The 18,489-nt window shown below is 36.8% G+C and overlaps 1 protein-coding gene across 2 annotated transcripts in view; it reads right to left on the minus strand.

Moving 5' to 3' along the window:
• The window catches only part of vti1a (vesicle transport through interaction with t-SNAREs 1A), a 133,302-nt gene that overhangs the window by 91,402 nt on the left and 23,411 nt on the right, over nucleotides 1-18,489 (minus strand). For both annotated transcript variants that reach the window (XM_028029748.1, XM_028029749.1), the window contains exons 4-5: nucleotides 15,157-15,234; nucleotides 3,970-4,054 (exon numbers count right to left, since the gene is read on the minus strand). In XM_028029748.1, coding sequence (XP_027885549.1) covers nucleotides 3,970-4,054; nucleotides 15,157-15,234 — 163 coding nt within the window. The remainder of the gene's footprint in view (nucleotides 1-3,969; nucleotides 4,055-15,156; nucleotides 15,235-18,489) is intronic.

The raw sequence follows: 18,489 nt of genomic DNA on the forward strand, positions 1-18,489 counted from the left end.
GAAGGAAAAAATTGGAAAAAAGCAAAGAAGTCAAAACAGCAATGATAAAATGATACCATGTAGAGACTCATCTTTTCTCAGAACTAGGATTCCCTTATTTTTGCCTAAAATGTGACCTATAAGCATCGTAGCTTTTTTTCTTTTTGGTCATTAAGAAATGTATTCTTAGCAGTGAGGAGAAAGGTGAGGCTATAAAGCATGTCTATGCCATCTCTCTGTTGGAGAACACTCGGTTTGCAAGAAAATGTCTTTTCGTTCCACTTCTGATCGATCTAAAGAAGTTCTTAAGGGTGACAGTGTCACAACTGCTAAAGAAAGCAACTTCAGATTACTGCAAATATGGTTATGGTTATATTTGCAGTTATCTGAAGTTGCAGTTATCAATTGGCAATAATCCCGAAGTGCTTAAGTACTTTACATTAAGAGAATATATATTAGAGGATAGTTAAGATGTGTAGCTAAAAACACTTACAGTGTGGCTATAGAGTGTCAGGTGGAACAAAAGCTTAGTGGTTTAATTATTCCTGTTTAAAAGTTGAGGTTGTCATACTTAATCATTCAAATACGCAAACCTTATTGGAAGGAACATAGCAAAAGTATTTCTCTATTGTGCTGGAATAAATTACGTCACCTTACCTGGGTTTTCATTATTTTCAATTTCTCGTCAGGTGCAAAAAAATAAGTAGCCACAATTCATTACAGTTTTGGTAAAAGTATAATCCTAGAGTCTCTGTTAATTGATCCAAAGCATGTCATGATATTTAGATAATATCAAGTGAGACATCTTGATGAGTAAAATTATCTAAAAGAAACTAAATGTGCAACTAGGTAACATTAATGAGCACTTATTTATTTATTTATATTTCTATCTACTAATCTAATATTGAGGTAAGCTATATCACAAAATATGTTTTTTTTTTCCCTGTAAAATTTCAAAACTAATTTTTTATCAGTTTACTTTTGTATAAATTTAGCTCAATAGGTATAAACCTGAGCACGGTGACCAAAGACCATATTTAAGTTTTGCAAGTTTAGGTCAAGAGATAATTGATGAACATATTGAGATACAGCAGGCCTTTAGCACACGTATATTGTTTTGCCCAACTCAAAAAGTGCATTTTTATTCAAAAACGTAGACAATAGCAACAATTTTCAGGTAAAGAACACTTGAGCAACATAAAGTTAGTTTATGATTCTAAAAAAAAAGAGGGGAAAAAAACTGATGAGTCAGAACAAGATCAAAGAACAACAGGGAGCACATTTCATTTCAGCCCTTTGGGATTTCATACATTTGTAGATTTGGCCATTTTGTACAGGAGAGTTGAATATAAAATATACTCGACTGTCATGTGTGCAGACTGTGAAATAATTAATTCCCATCTTTAGGACACTTTGTAGCCACTTTAAAAACTCATGAGTTAAACAAACATTTTGTATTCTACTCATAGCTTGTTAGGAAAAGCAGATACATGCCTCCAATAAATCATAAATATATATTGTATTTCCCTGACACTGATCCAGACAGGGATGCTACAATCAGCACACCTGTCAAAAGGTTTTGTTGTGTGTCTGGATGTGCAGTCACACTTATTTGGCGAGGATTACAAGGTAGAAACTACACCCACAAGTCGATTACATTTTAATGCCAGAATAAATATGCACTCTTCTATGATGATGCATGGGAATGAAGAAAACACAATGAATCAGCAAGTATCATGTATGGGCTGGTTATTGCTGTCAAGGCATACCAAGCGTTAAAAAGGTTAGGGTTTCAAGCGGCTGACATTTCATACTGCTAAAACATTTAACACCTCAACAATAACCTGTTGCTGCTGTGCACTGCTAGCCAGTGGGCTGAAAGAAGGCTGCTTCACTTTATCTGGCTTACAATAAAGACAAATGAAAAACTCAAGAGTTATGGTGTGGAAACTTTAGGGCGCCACCCATAAGACTTGTTTCTCACAAGCTATATGTCTTTTCTAATATTCTGTGCAATAAGCACTTGAAAACTCCATAATGAGCAAAATTTTGAATAATTTCAGCAATATAAACAATGTCTGTTTTTTGAGGTTAAATAAATATTTTAGTTTAAAATGTTTGAAGATTAAGAAACTGTACACAGTTTAATAAATGGACAATAGATGAAAGCCCATCTGGGTAAACTTGCAATTTACTCCAGAAAAGAAAGTACTTTCAGCTGTGAAAATTAAGATAAACAAATATCTGTCTGTCAGAACATATGGTTGTTTTTTCTCAACAAAAATATTAAATTGGCAATAATCCCAATTATAATCTTAATAATCAAATGTGCTTTCCTCATTTGTCAAACGTTTCTCGTTTCAGCTTTCAGATTAAAAATTACAATTGTTTTAAGATAAAAAAGTTATTACTGTGGGTAAAAAGAAACAGGAGCATGATGTTAAAAGTGTGAAAAATTGTCACTTGGCCTGTTTCAATGTTTACATGGGTTTTGTGTTGCCTGTTGGCAGTCAGAGATATACTGTAAATAACTGAATAAGTGATTTTTTAACTGCATTTTTGCCCACTTTGTAAGCAAACATGGATGCATCTGGCTTGCAAAAATTCACTTCCACTTTTGAGAGCTTTGCATCAAAAACAATCAATCAGTCTCGTAAAGACTACATAATCTAAATGCAATCTAGGCCTTGTGCTGATTTATTCCTAATTTGACCTGGAGACATCACCAGTTCAGGTTGTGCATCTGAGCGAATGGTTCGTATCGACAGCAGAGTTAAGGAAAGGGTCGTGGATAAAAGAGGCAGGGTGAAGATTCCCCACAAACATACCCCACAGCTGGTGTGCGCCAAGCCAAGTGTGTGGGACTGAGCAAGGATAAACGAGCATTGTTCTCACCCTGCCTCACACAGTGTGAATAAGACAGCCAACCGGCAACCCGGGGTCATGGGGCATGTGGCCGACAACAGCAGGAGAAACCGCTGGGCCCGGTAGGTACTGATCAATGTTAAGCTAAGGGCCCAGCAAGCTGTGAGGCAAATGATCCAAACAAGCTGTTGTATGAGATGCGACTGGGTGAGAGTAAAAAAAAAAAAAAAAAAATCCCCCAGCTGTCGTAAAATTCTACACTATCGAGAAACTGGAATAACGTCAGAAACAACCAAGGCGTTTGAATCAACATTTTTAGGCAGAAGATGCAGACTGTATTCATGAATTTGTTAATGCAAGTCACAGGGAACATCAAAAGCAGGTGGTCCGCGTGCAAACCTTAGTTGACTTGAATTATTAAATCTGTCGATGTCGCACGCACCAGCCACCCCACGATTATAGTGTAAATTGACAAACTTTTCTCCAAACTACAACGGAAGCCACAGAAACCTAGTTGATGCTTCAAGAATGAGCTTTGATATCTCTCTGAGGAATACACTGTGCCTCAATAATGTGGTGGCTGTCAGGAAGGAAGACAGGAAGGGGGGGTAACTGGTTAAATCTATTTAGGTTCCCAATGAGATTTTTTTTCCCTATTTTAAGATTAAAACCACCCTTGATAATGAGGAATTTGTTTTATTTTTCTGTCCGTCCCACTCCTGAATTAAGAATGCTAACATTGTTTATTGTCATAGACCTCCTGCTTGAGTAAAAACAAAAAAATCTACTATAAAACCCAACACACTTGCATACATAACTTACAGACACACAACTATATGGGTACTTGAATTTTTTTTCAGGGGAAGCGGCTCCCGATATGCCGCCTGTACACTTCTTCCTCTCACCTTTGATGTGCACCCGAAAATGTCATCAGGCGTCAAGGAAAGATTCTTTTTTAACAGTCCTCCCCACACACAATCCAACCCTCCAAAACACACACACGCATCCACCCACCTCGTGTGTGAGCAAGACAATTTGCCGTTGCTCACTCATCCTCGTCGCTATCTTGAGCCCCCTCCCTTCACTGCTACCCCACTCTTTTCCAATCCGTAGCAGAGTACGTACCAGTTTCCACTGCAATCTGATAGCCGGCCTCCAGTCTCCGAGATGACCTTTCCAGCCTTTCTGTGTTGTCCAACAGATGAGCTCTCTGTATTAAACAGAGGGAGAGAAAGAAAGAGAGAGAAAAAAAAACATTACGCTTCAGAAACAAACAGAAAATAAAAATTGATTGAGAGGCCTGGGACCTATTTCAGAGAAACACATCAGCACCGTCACCCAAACAGAGAGACCTACAGCAACAACATAATACAACCAGCTTGCCAATAACCCTCTCACATGACAATGTCTTACATGCTGATGGAGTATAAAGCAAGCAAATGCAGGTTTGCCTCATCTTGGACATAAAAAGACAAACTACTTGGAGCTTTGTTGCTCCTTCATATTCTTTTATGACCTGATCAGAGAACAGGTAAGGTACAAAACAGATCAAGAGCATAGCAATAGATTGGGAGAGGTTTCCAATCAAAACAAAGTGATTCAAACAAAACAGACATGCTTTAAAAATCAGTTGAAAACCTTTTTATTCATTTTATACAATGTGAAATTTTAGATAAATTGTCCCTTCATAGTCTACACATGTAAATGCAACATTTTGCAGTAAACAGTTCTGAACTGCTACTGTCCATTTTATTAAATAAAACTTTCTTCACAATGTAATTTCATCTGCACAAACTGTACTGTGTGTAATTCTTTAGTCATTTTTTCACTTTTTTATTTATTTTCACTTTTTGAGAGCAGTCGGACTTTGTGGGAATATTTCCAAGTGTATCTTTATGGCTTTTGTTGAGAAAATACTTGGTAGGTTATATTTCCCATAAGAACAGTCCAAATGAAGTCAGGAAATCTGAATATATGACTTAACTGAATTAAAATTAATTGTATTTCACTCGAATTTGGATTGGACTGAATTCTTTATAAGGTGACATAAGTTGAATCTGTTTATCTGAAAAACTATCGATTGTGAATTGGCATTATATACATGAATTGAAGTGAATTAAATTGATTCATGATGTATGGGTTACTGTGTGTCCTCCTTCCTTCCTCATTATTATAATCAGCATCTAAAACAACTAACTAAGAATGACTCAAAAAGAATGACTCATTCTTTTTGAGTCATTCTTTTTGACTCAAAAAGAATGTACAAAGATGTTTCATTATCCAATAAATTAGCAATTTGATAAAAGTGGAAGTTGGTGAAGGTCAAAATGGCTGAAATAATGTGTTTGCAAGTTTAGACAGTTGATTAGGCCTAGTTTCTTAGCTCCCATCAAAGCTCTTATTGAGCATAAAAGTAGTAAACTAAATCGTCTGTTGAGTCTGGTTTAGTGGAAAAATGATCCTTCGTACTTGCATGCCACCATCAATGCTTTGAATGTTTGTGGTACATTTTCTTTACAACATCAATCTACATCAATTATTTTTTGCTGCATTTAGCTAAAGTCTGTTTCCTAGGGGCTTTCATATAGCTGATAGGATAACAATTATGTTTCCCAGATTTAAAATGCATTGTTTTAAAAAGGACTGACGTTGAACAATTTATTGGACAATTACTTTTCCCCAACTGATGTCAGCTCCAAGTGCATTTTAAATATTGACAAGATTTCTTTTTTCCTCTCTAGTTTTTATGTTGTTTTTTCCCTCAGTGTTTCATATTCTGGAATATGAAGAATAGGAGCAAAACTTCCAAAAGAAAAGGGGGTTTTATATCAAGAAAATATTACCATTGTTAAGATCTAAGAACATTTCTATTCATTTTTGCCTTTTTCTACCTGACCTTTTTGAATTTGCTTGTTTCATAGTAACCATGTATGAATTCCTGTCTGTTTTGGAGACATTTTGCAGATAAATTGTTCCTTCAAAGTCTGAACATGTATATGCAGCATTTCGTTGATGATAGTTAGTGAAATGATTGTCAATCAGCTTTGACAATCGTTGATTGATCATATTCTACTGAACTATTAGGAAGCTTGATTAAATGACATCAGCAAATAATACCTACAACTAACTACCTAACTAACCCAAAGAAGAATCAGAACCAAAATAAATGGAGAAAGGTCAAATACAACGTCTTCAAAAAGACAACTGAATTAAATTATATGTGGGATTAGAATATTTATGTCCTTTTTTTAAACAAATTTATTCTATGTTTGGTAAATGTAAAGTTTCAACAACTCATCTAAGGCACAAATAACTCTTAAAAGCAACTACTAAGGACTCTGATTAACAACATACTGGAGATCTTCATGCTAAAGTTCAAACTCCTGTAAGGCCCAGCTTTCATTAAACCCATACTACATACAGTAGATTATCACAAATAGCATAAACATGGGAGAGTTAAGTGTTTACCCAAATGCTGTTTGTTTTGATGGCCTTTTCTAACATGCTGTGTTAGGAAACTGATCAGATTTAACACGTTTGACAGTAAAAAAGAAGCCCGATGAATGACAACAACCCCGCTGACAATATTTGATGCCCATCACATGAGTGAAAGGGACAGGGGAAGAACTGAAATCTCTAGTCTTGGTTGGGCTGTCAAAATGTGTACCAGCTAATCACTCAGAGGAAATGAAAAATGTGGAGGAAAAGGGGGGGAAAAAAGCCTACGACACACTTTTCAAAGTTTGACAACAAGAGGGATGGGAAAAGAGCAGGGAGGAGAAAACTCCCTCTGAACTCTTCCTTCCCTCATTTCCTTTTTCTTTGTGTGTCTGACAGATGTCATTTAAAATTGCAGAGATAGGTTTTAATAGTTAAAGCAAGGGCAGGGGGAGAAAGGAGGAATGATGGAAAGAGTGGAGGAAATGGGTGCCAAAATGAGTTTGTGGTAGGTGCGAATCAAAATAGAGACAATGAGTGGGACAGGATATATGGTGTTATGTTCTTTTGCTGAAAGGTGTGGCAGGGGGCTTTGAGGGTGGGTTACATAGGTGTGAAACTCGCAGCGGCACCAACAGACATGGTGGCAGTGCGCTTGCGGGAGAAAACGGTTACCAAACTTGGGCAATAATGAGCCCCTATGGATCAGTTGAAATAGTGGGGACGTATTGACATGCAATGCTTAAGCTAATACACCTAGACCATGGCTGCACTGCCTGTGTGTGCCTGGGAGCATGAGGCAGCCGGGGATACTGACAGAGCAGACGCACTCCCTGGGTTCTTCAAAGAGCTCAAGTGATTAGTATGTTATCATTACCATTCGAAACGTGATTTTCCTATTCCCTCTCGGCAAAGGTGACACGTCTCGGGGAGACGGCCGGCAGACTTGCTGCGATGGAAAGCCACTTCAAAGCTTTCTCCTCCTGAATTTCTCTCCCTCTCTGTGTCTTTTCTCTCCCTCGTTCTGTCTTCTTTTTAGGGCCGGGGGGAGAGGAGGGTGAGCGCGGGTGGGTTGGTGAGGCGGACGGGGGTGCTGCAGGGGTAGTGGTGGCGCGTTCATTAGAATAATACGTTCTGAGTTTGACAGTTAAAAAACCTAAAGGAAAGGTGAAAATTCAGCCACTGAGATTCCAGTAATGGCGCACTCTGATGGTCCTAATAATGGAACAACCCACCCATGGTCGTAGGAAGATCATTTAGAAATTAAAACCAAGCATCCTTCACTATATTCAGAACTACTATTGAGATTGCTATCCCAAAAATTTAAATGTCACAACAAACAGGGTTCTTACACATTTTCAAAATTATGTACTTTTCCAGTTTTAAATTTACGGAGTTCTTAGGCTGTTCTATTTTTACGGATGTGTTATAAATACATTTGCTCACTATGAATATATGGTAGATGTACTACAAGATGGATGGATGAATGGATAGATGGACGAATGGATGAAAAACAAACAGTGGGTGGGAGATGGTTAATAGATGGATGTATAGACAAAGAGATGGAGGGTTACATGGATGGATTGACAAACCATTAATGGCCAGATGGACAAAAAGGTGGTCAGATAGACTGCCAGATGGATGGCTGGATGGCTGGATGGATGGATGGATGGATGGATGGATGGACTGATTGATTGACAAAAAACAACTGGATTTTGTCAATGCAGACAGATGGATGAAGGACAACTTTTAAACATTGTTAAAGGAAAGTCTACAAATACAAATTTCTTGTATAAATGTATTTTTATTTATCTTTTTCAATACTGAATTACAATTCCAGGGTTCTGCAGTTGCTGCAGATGAAAATCTCTGAAACATCTTTGTCAGCATTTTTGTTAAGGGCCCTTACAGTTCCATAACATCCATTTAGGATTGATCTTTGTGATTCTCGTAGCTGTTGCAATTCCCTTAGAACAAAGGCATCTGCATACTAATCCTTATTTAGGCTTTAGGATGTACCTGCAGCCTAAACTTGTCAAGTATTCCTCCTAAAAACACAAGGATATGTTCAAATTATACTAGATTGTCTCAAGGAACCTTAAAGCAAAGTATTTAAATGTAGTATAAGATAAACTATGTCCCTTTGTGTGCACAGGTGTACCTCTCTGCTGCCACCACTGTTTCTGCCAATGTATGCCTTTTCATCTGACACCTACATTTTGAACAAAGATCTTCTTAGGAAGCTCAAAAATGGTGTGTTTTTGTTGTGCTTTTTTGCGTCAAGAAACACTCTTCAGTTGTAAGTTATTAACAGGGAGCCCCAGAACAATGCAGCTGTAGCTCAAAAGAAATCTCTCCCCTCTTCTTTCGTTCTCCTGCCTTTTTTCAATATCAAACACAGGCGGTTACTATCACCATTTTCCAAAGTTCAGATGATTTCCTTATTATTTCAATAAGGGTGGGGGAGAGTCAAAGTGAATAATGATGACAGCTGTGATTCAGACTGACTGTGTGATCTTCTGTGTCGTTTGTTTGGGACTTGTAAGACGAGGAATTACAAGTGTCAAACAGCTGTGAATATGGGTGCTAAATATTTAAACATGTTTTTCAGCTGAAGGAAAAAGAAAGTGTAGTTTCTTTAAAAGCAAGGCTTAAGTGTGCATAAGCTTTGCCAGCCTTTGAATCAAATGTAGGAAGAGTGAAAGAGTTAAAGGCGCCAATGGCAGAGAAGGCGAAGAATCGAGTGCGATTACAAAGACTGGACAATGGAACAAAGGCAAGACAAGTAGGGTAGCTAAAGATGTCTTATGACCCTGAGGCTAAAGTAAATATAGAAAAATAACAGAGCAGCAAGAAGAGGACACAAAAGTACTGCTAAATAAAATCTAAATGCTTTATGCCATTGCATCTGGGTCAAGTTTCAACTCTAAATTATACATAAGTGTGAAAAAGAAGGAGCAGAAGTTCTGTGTTTGAGCATAATTCCTCATAGATTAACAAAGATAAGCTTCTCACCAAGAAATTCACACTATGACAAGAATTGTGAAATACCTCAGTTAGGATCAGACAAATGTTCCTTAAATATTTTTTCTTATTACCCAATGTCTCTACACATAAATGTTTCTATAAACCATGCTTATTAGTTATCAACTTTTATTTTTATTTTGTCAGTTTCTAACTGATAGTTAGTTCTTTTGATTGTTTAAGCTATGCTCACAATAACATGAAAAACTTAAGGATTTTCTGTTGTGTTTGCATTAGTGAAGAACAATATAATAAAACATTGCGATGGTGATATCAGTTGCAATATATACCTATTCAGAAATATAGGATCAATTCAATTCTGTCAAACTGACAGAGTTGATTGGATGTGTTCCAATTCAATGCAGCTACAAAACACTAGTCAGGAATAGTCCAGTTTGCAATTAGATAAAAGGTTTTCCATTGAAGGAAACACAACCAACTGCATTGAGTCACTGCAACAATCACCCCCTCCTCCTGGTTTTTACCTTACAGTAAACCTCAAACAGAGCATGCATAAATAATGTATATTACAGTTATTAATGTAGAGCACTGAAAACTTAAAGGGAGCTCCACTGACATTGGAAAATGGACATCTGACATACAAATTACGGTTTTAGTGTGACTCACTGTGACTGTTGCTACAGTATTCTGTTTTTATGGCTGCATTACATTCTAATAGCATTTATTAGTTCAACACGAGTACTATTAATGACCTTAGTATTACTTATCCACTATAGATAGCTAAAACAGATAAGGAACACTGATTTCACAGTTTGCTTGAATTGTTTACAGCCTGAGTGGACTGCCAACTTAAAAATACAGAAGCAGACCACCACGTTCGAGGTTAGAATGAAGAAATAAGTTTGATGGTACATCAGTTTAAATGTTTAATATTCGGAAAGCGCAAGAGAAATGCATTAAACGAATCTAAATACACTGTTCAGGAAGAATCCAGTCAACAAACAGAGATCAAGTCCTGCTGCTGTCAGATTAAACAAGGAGGAGACTGGATTGCTCAAGTTAAACTATCTGCTACGTTATAAAGGAAGTCACATCGCAAAAGTTGATATGGAAATAGAAAAGATAAAGAAAGTTAAATATTGTCTTTACAGTGTATTTAAATGTTGTGGAAATATCTCGTATCTGTCATTTTGATGATTTGTTTATTTAAAAGAAAAAGGATAAAAAGAATGTGTGCCCCTTTGGAGCAGAGTTAAAAAAATGTACTTGAAATTCTTTTTATTGGTGTTGATATGTTCTCAATATTTAATGTTGCTTATCCAGTTTCAGTAAAGGCACATGCTGTTCAAAACACATATGGAGAGTCACGTGAGGCTACCATTGTACACAAGTCAACTGCAGCTCATTATTGGAACAGCTGCAGATGATGAAAAATTAATCTTTGCCCAGCTATCCATTTTGGATGATAGAAAATAGCAAAATTACAATTTGTACATAAAAAGTTTTCTTGAAACTTGTGTCCCAGATAATGAATCAGATCACAACTAAAAATTTTGCTTACCTGGCATGTTTTTAAATTTAAATTAAAATAGTGACAAAACAGGCTTATTTACTTTGACAAACATAGATGAAATCCTTTTTTAGGCCGTCAAAAGAACAAGTCAAGAACCAACTAAGGCTTAAGTTGATCATTAACGTTAGCTTAACGTTAGCATCAATAGAAAAAAAGAAAGAAGTGCCTGCCTGCACCTAACTCTACTCCTGCACTGATTAGGCTGATTTGACTGAGTCAAGGTGAGATATTCAAATCTAATAACACTGTAGTTGTTAAGAATGGCGGTGGGACATTATGCTGAGGAATTGTTTTGCTGCTAAAGGTACTGATTCATTGCTTAATGTGGACAGAATAATAAAGAACTAAGACTAAACTGAAACTTGTAAACAAATTTGTGTACAACAGGACAATGATTCCCAATAAATATCTAAATTTGTTAGGGACAAAATAGGGCAACATTAAGCTTCTAGAATGGCTTCATACCATCAAACCACTTTAAATGAGTTCTTATAAAAAGACCGGCCAGATATTCAACCAGAATTATCTCAGATCCTCGTTTATGACTACAAATTCTGTGGGGTTGCTTTCCTTTTTCCTTAATATCGTTTTTGAAGGATATTAGTTGGGTTCTGTATGTATAACTTTGACCTTTAGTGAATTTGAGGGCAAAAAATCACAACGAAATACAACTTATGCAACTAATAGTTTTTGAAGATGTTTGAAGTTGTTGTATAATCCATGTACTCTAATAAAATATATGTACCCTAAAGTCGTGTTAAAACTGCTTTAATTAAATCATTATTTTTTTCTTGATTCTAATCTGTTCTTAATTTTTACTCAACAAAATCAAAATACTGTCACTTATGTTATTTAAAAACACACTGATTTAGAATTTTTAGATTGATCCAATTTTTTAATTCCAGAAGCAACAACAAATTGATTTTTTTGTTGTTTAAAATAAAAATACAGTGCATGTAGAAAAACGAAATAAATAATGTCAATACATGTAGTGTAGGAAGTAAACAAGTGTTAATGTGGGTTGCTGTTTTTTTTTTTCCAAAGAGCTCTTACCCTTGAAAATGTTGGCAGAAACAAGACGTACTTTGGAGTGTCTTTTCTAAGTCGAGCAACAACTCCCTGCTAAGAATGTATTATTGAAGAGGCCAAAGTTTAAAACGACACTGTGGATGTGGTTATTTGGGGCTCGAACGAACCCATCAGATCCTGCGATCTCTCACCCCGGCTTTGCAATCAGTCAATGGATACCAAACAAAACTTGTTCTGGCTTATTTGTGCTGCCTGACTGATTGTAAGACCTTCTGGAGGATTTGTTAAAACTATACTAGAGCTGCGATTCTTGCTTCTTGCTGTTCTGCTCTGTTTTTCTTTGGCATCCATTCTTTGGTACTGCCAACCGTGTTTGTGTTGCTAAGAGATATACAGCAGTAAACACAGAATATTGTAAATGGTATAATTACTCCTGCATGAGCGCCTTTCCTTGTGTTTTTGTGATTCCAGCCAGCATTCAAAATTGCACTGCTGCAATTTTTCTGTTATGATAATCAACAATTTTTTTTTTTTTCAAACAAAAGATTTTTTTTTTTTATCCAATACGGAATTCGATACAAGTGGTAATCTGCTTCCTTTGTAGCCTGTAAAATCTGGTCCGTGCCGGCTCAAACCAGCACAATCTCTTGTGGCCAAGCCTTCTGCTGTGACTGAAATCGAAACTATTCCGTTTAGTGTTCGTGTGTGTATTTGTTGCTTTGTGTGCATGGGGGTGTGCATGTGTGTGTGTTGCATGCAGAAGAAACAGGGGGGAAAAAGTGCAATGGTAGCCTACCACATTATTAAAAAAAATGAGCGATAGTGCCAATTCAGTCTCTGTCCGCATACAGATAACGAATAAATGCCGAAGTCTATTAAATCGTCCTTTAGCCATTATCGCAGGGCCAACACGCCATTTTTAGAACTTATGACGGTTGCCTATTTACTTAGCAATAAATCCTTGCCATGTAACCAACAGATTTGTGACTGGTAATGATCTGCTCTGCCAAGGCTATATGAAATGATCCTGACCTCTTTCAGATCGTCAGGAATTAAATTGACCGACTTGCCCAGGCCCCCACCATCTTTTCCCCTTTCCTATCGACGCCGTCTCGTTAGATAAAAAAAAAAAAAATCCCTCAAGTTCTGAGTACTCCACTCACAGCAAGACCAAGACAAGTGTTATCTCCCCAACTTTAGAAATAAAAAATGAACCAAATAGGGCTATAAATAACATCCCAACATGTAGATTTATTTTCCTTTTGTTACTCACAACTTGCTGAAACTGAGTTTAGATAGACTTGGATTTTCTTTAAATTGAGCATCAAACATTTGGCCTAATTTTCAAAATAATCTCAATATGTTTACAGTTCATTAGTTTTATAATTCAAGCTTTAAAGATATTTAGATGTTTATCGTATGTTTCTTGCAAAACAAGGTTTAAATAGCAAAATATTTGTCCTACATTTTCTAATTTTTAAATTCCTGGTAGAGTAAATTTAGCACCATGCATAATGTCATTTCATTTTTAATTATTGAATCCTTTAATAATAAATAATAGATATTCTGAATTATATATTATTAATTATAACAGTGTGAAATCAGAATTATTAATAATGCGAATGACGTGTGTTTTGGGCTTTAAATGATAACATTCAGGCACACATATAATAAGGAATTTATTTTTCTTTTTTAAAAAATTGTAACATTATTTGCACAGGTATTTTAATTTTAATTACAATTATTTGGGTAAAATAATTATGATTACAGTAAAATAGAAATACAGCCTTAAGCAAGATTAATATTTTTTTGCTTTTTTTTTTGGAAAGATACTTTGCATCATGGAGTTTGTAAAAATTGTCCTTTCTGACAGCAAATCTCCTTCGAACCTCGACTTACAACGTTGAGGTGATGTCTGGATTTCACTGAATTGCCAGGAAATAAGCATATCAACAGGAAATCTCGGTTCATGCTACATGTCTCCAAAGTGTGCAGTTAATGGGTCATGACTTAAAGGATGATGGGGAGAAAAAAAACTTGAGAACTTTATTTGCCTTTGCCCTCTTTTGCATGCGTCTGTAAAGCACTGTGGGACTAAATGTGAAGGTGCATTTGACTATTCCTCTGTCTTTTCTTTTCAGCCTGCAAATTTGCAAGTGCAGAGCTTTTATTTGAATGTCAACATGCACAACTCCATGCTCGCCTTGAGACTCAGTAACCCGTGCGGCCTGACAGCCGAGTCCAAACAGAAAATATAATTAGTCAAAAGACGGCTGGTCATAGATCGAGAGTGGCTGCATAGGACATGGCAGCAGCTGTACTTGTGAGAAATAGGTAAGCTTGTCTAAAATGTTAAAATGCACAAGAATACTTAAGATTATTTTTTCCACAATTATTCAAGCTATTTATAATAATAAACAATTTGGAATTTAGATGCACAAAATATTCCAAAAGTTACTTAAAGTTTTAATTCATAAATAAACTGTATAAATGTTTTTTTTTGCCTGTTTTTTTTTTAAATCATCACCAATTTTTCAAAAATTGTCCTTTTAAGTGTATATCTATCTATCTATCAGAAAAATGGTATTGATATTGCACTGTTTGAATAAACAATAAACTAATTTTTACTAAATTAATAAATAAATGCAATCTTTAAAATCATGAAAAATAATGAAGATTGACATTCAAATTTTTAAATGCAAAAGGCATTGTTAAAATTTATTGTTATAGTGTTTTAGTGTTATATAAAGTTATAGTGATATTTGTGACCACTTAACATTTTTGATCACTTCTATCAAACACTCTTGTGAACATTAAAATTTAGAAACAGAAAAAAAAGTAAAGAAATAAGTGAAATTAATCAATTTTCTAGGTCCATTTGAGTGTGTCTTTGTTTGTGTCTTCATCGTGAGAATCTCTTGTGAATCCAAGTAGGCACCCAGCTGGAGAACAGCTGTTGGACGTTTGGGGATAGTGGGGTTTCGGATTGAAATGTGTTCAATTATGTCTTTCTTTTTTATAAGATGTGCATGTGTTGGTCCCAATCTGGCATGGGCCAGACGCTGGTCCCATGCCCTGATCCTTCTAACTGGCCGGCCAGCTTTGCATTAAACAGTGTTGCTTCCACATGACTTGGTGACAATAGTGGCGGTTTCAGCTCTCGATGGCCCCTGCGAGAGAAAGGGGAGGGTGGAGTGGGGAGGGCACCTAATCACCCTGGGGGGCAGTCGAGCCACCCACACCGGCGTTGTTTCGCGCCCCCCTTCACCAACTGATTAGCACCTTACCTGGCTCTCCGAGGAGATGGCGTCATCCCCCAGGAGCTCGTTGCGCACCTCATCACTGTAGGCAATACGTGACCTTTTCTGCAGCAGGAGGAGGATGAGGAAAAAGGACAAAAAAAAGAAGAGGAAGAAGAAGAGGAGGAGGAAGTAACAGAAGGGGAGCAAAAAAGAGAAAACAAGAGGGGAAATATGGTTTAGTGGTTCAATTGATGCAAAAAATGTAACAGGCATTCTTGAAGCACGAGAGCCCCCTAATGGAACTCAGTGACAAACAATCCTACACATGCTGGTTGTGGATGTTTGTGTGCAAGTAAGTGCTTCGAGTAATGACAACAAGCTGCAGTGTGTGTTTATGCCCGTGCATCCATCTATCGCAAGTGATCTGTTACAGCCAGTGTTCTTAAAAGAAGCTCCCAACATCACCTTGCCCACTTAACCAAATACAAGTTGAGTAATGAAACATCTCATGTGCATGGAGAGGCTGTGGAGCAGGGGGACAGGGGAGAGGGCCATGAGGAAGTATCACTTGTCAGAGCTAAATCTTTTCTGGGGGGGCTGTCACCGCTGTCATCTCAGTGCACTGGCAGCCTCTGTGATAACACCAATGCTGTGACTTAGACAGGGAATAATTCATCACCCATTGGCGGCCCATCGGATTTAGGGTTGCCTCGTGCATGGACATACAAAGTCTAACCCGCTGTCTCTCTCTCTCTGCTTCTCTCTCTCTCTCTCTCTCTCTGTGTGTCTCCAGATAGGCTACAATAAAAAAAGGAATGCCATGTCCCACAAAAAAATAAATAAATATATAACAGAAAAGGAGAAAGAAAAAAAAACACCACCCCCAAAAAAAGAAAAACACTCAGACACACATTTCACACAGACTTCAAGAGAATGCCACCTCCGATTGTGCTGGAGTTGGCTGCCATTGTACTACTTGTTTACAGACGCCCGACCCGTGGAAAAACAGCCTCTTGGCATGCCCTCTAAACTAAACACACACCAGCAGCAGACAGAGAAAGTGTTTACTGAGCCTTCCTTCGTTCCCCCCCCCCTCACTGCCTTAACAGGGTTTTCTAGGTGGGCTGCAAGGAGGTGGGCAAAAATCAAAGGCAAACACAAGCAGACGAATGAAAATATCGCTTTTCTTTCACACAAATTATTTATATTGTTTATTTAATAATTTATTTAGCTTGTAAATGACTCAAAATAAGTACATGCAGTTTATTTATATTCAAAACAAAATAAAGAAATTCAGTGAAGGATCACCCAATTACCTGCTGGGGACATTGTTTTCCTGAAAGGCTGTATTTTTTCTTTCACCCCACACTTTCTAAAGTAGGAAAGTTTCAAGAAGGTATCGTATTAGGTACATTCATGCCACCTTCCTCAGGAGAAGCAGCTTGAAAAAGACTATTCTAAAAAAAAAAAACACACACACACATACACACAAACCCAGAGAGATGATATCAAGTTGCTTGATTGAAATAACTCGGAATCCCATCGCAATCGAGCCGACTGATTTCTTTCCTTATTTTATTTTGTCTCTCCTCATAATCTGAAGCACTGAGTGGAAAGTCATGGCTGATGTGATTTGGCTGTTATTATCATGATGGCGAGAGCCACAGTTCTCAGGAGTAATTACTGAGGAGACAGAGGGGCCTGATTGACCCAGACCACAAAAACCCATTAGATAAAGAGAGCACCCAAACAACACTCGACCACAGGGAGCAAAGCCAACCGCTGAACGCCTACTGAGGGAGGGAAAAAAAAAAAAAGATTGGCAGCACAGACTCGAACACACAACACAGCCCACTAACCCCCGCCCCTTGAAGAGCACACATAAGGACAGAATCACTGTCAAAATGTGCCACATAAGATCTGATTCCTCCATAAATTGATAAATCCTGGTTTTGTTGCACTTTAATTCTCAGTCATGGAACAGTTAATTATTATTTCTTTAAAAATCTTCAGAAATGTAATTCCCTCTTAGGCCCTAAAAGTCATTTTAATTTGTTTAATCAAGTTGAATTATCCAAAATGATCTGCTTTATTTCCAATTGTAAAAGTGTCTTGCAACTGAAAGTCTGCACATTCCAAGTAAATTAGGTGATAGTGTTTTGTAAAAGAAAACCACGACCTTGGATGAACTTTAATGGAATTTTATGTCACAAACTCAAACTCAAGTGAGAGGAAAACACTTTTTTATATAGATTAAAAACTCAAAAGTGTGGTGTGGTTTTTTTATTCTATCCCCTCTTTACTCCAGCACACCTAAGTAAAATCCAGTGTATCCAATTATCTTAAGACATTTTCAAATTACTTCACAGAGTATCAAGGAAGTGAGACTTTAAACAGATACAGTTTCCAAAAGACAGCGCCATCTATTACTGTCATTGAGGTAGCTCAATATATAAATAGACAGTCTGACTTGCATTAGACTGTAAAGAACAAAACTTTAAAAGTGCAATAATTCTGCACACCACCACAAAATATATGAAAATCTCTGTAGTAAATCGATGATATGAATAAATTATTGTATATTTTTTATAAATTTTCCAAGTGTTATATATATATATATTTAAATATATATACATTTTCCAAGTGTTGCTTATTATTAAAAATATTTTCCTCTTATGAAAGCCTCAAAACAAACATTTTATTTAGGAGTTGCTGAGTAAAAGGGGAGCTTCTACAAACACCTGCTGTACTGTGTGGATTTTGGCTGAAAATAATCTCAACACCCATTAGCCTGTTCCTTTGCACTTCACAATTAATATTATAAATCTTTATAAATTAATATTTATAAAATGAAAATGTTTTGTGGTTGTAATGTGAAAAAAATGTGGGAAATTTCACGGGATATGGATATCTTTGTAGAGGACTGTATATTTAAATAAATAATATTTCCTTGTTGTTGCCATGTTACTCATTTTTTTTCAGCCCCACCTTCTGGTAGAGGTTAAATCTACCGTTAGGTCAATGTGTGTCTGTTTGCAGTAACTTTAAAAGAAATTAAAGATGCAAGTAGAAGCGTAAAAAGAAAAACGAGATTAAGGCAGCAAGTACACTAACACATCAGGCACACACATACACCTTTTTTGCCAGGAAGGGAGGGGGGGGGAGGGTCGACAAAACACCCACACTTTCCATTTAAGTCAAGTTTCATCTTAAAGAGCTGCAGTGCAACTTAGGGGGAAAGACGACTTCTCCAGTAATTGAGACGAAGAAACCCGGGAGAAGCATTGATTTGAATGCTGAGGCTTGCGTCGCCTTCAAACCATACGCAGGGTTTTTCTGTGTTGTTTTGTATTTCTAAATAGCTGTTTGTTGCAGATG

Source organism: Xiphophorus couchianus, chromosome 10, assembly GCF_001444195.1.
Source record: "Xiphophorus couchianus chromosome 10, X_couchianus-1.0, whole genome shotgun sequence".
NCBI classification, from domain to species: Eukaryota; Metazoa; Chordata; class Actinopteri; order Cyprinodontiformes; family Poeciliidae; genus Xiphophorus; species Xiphophorus couchianus.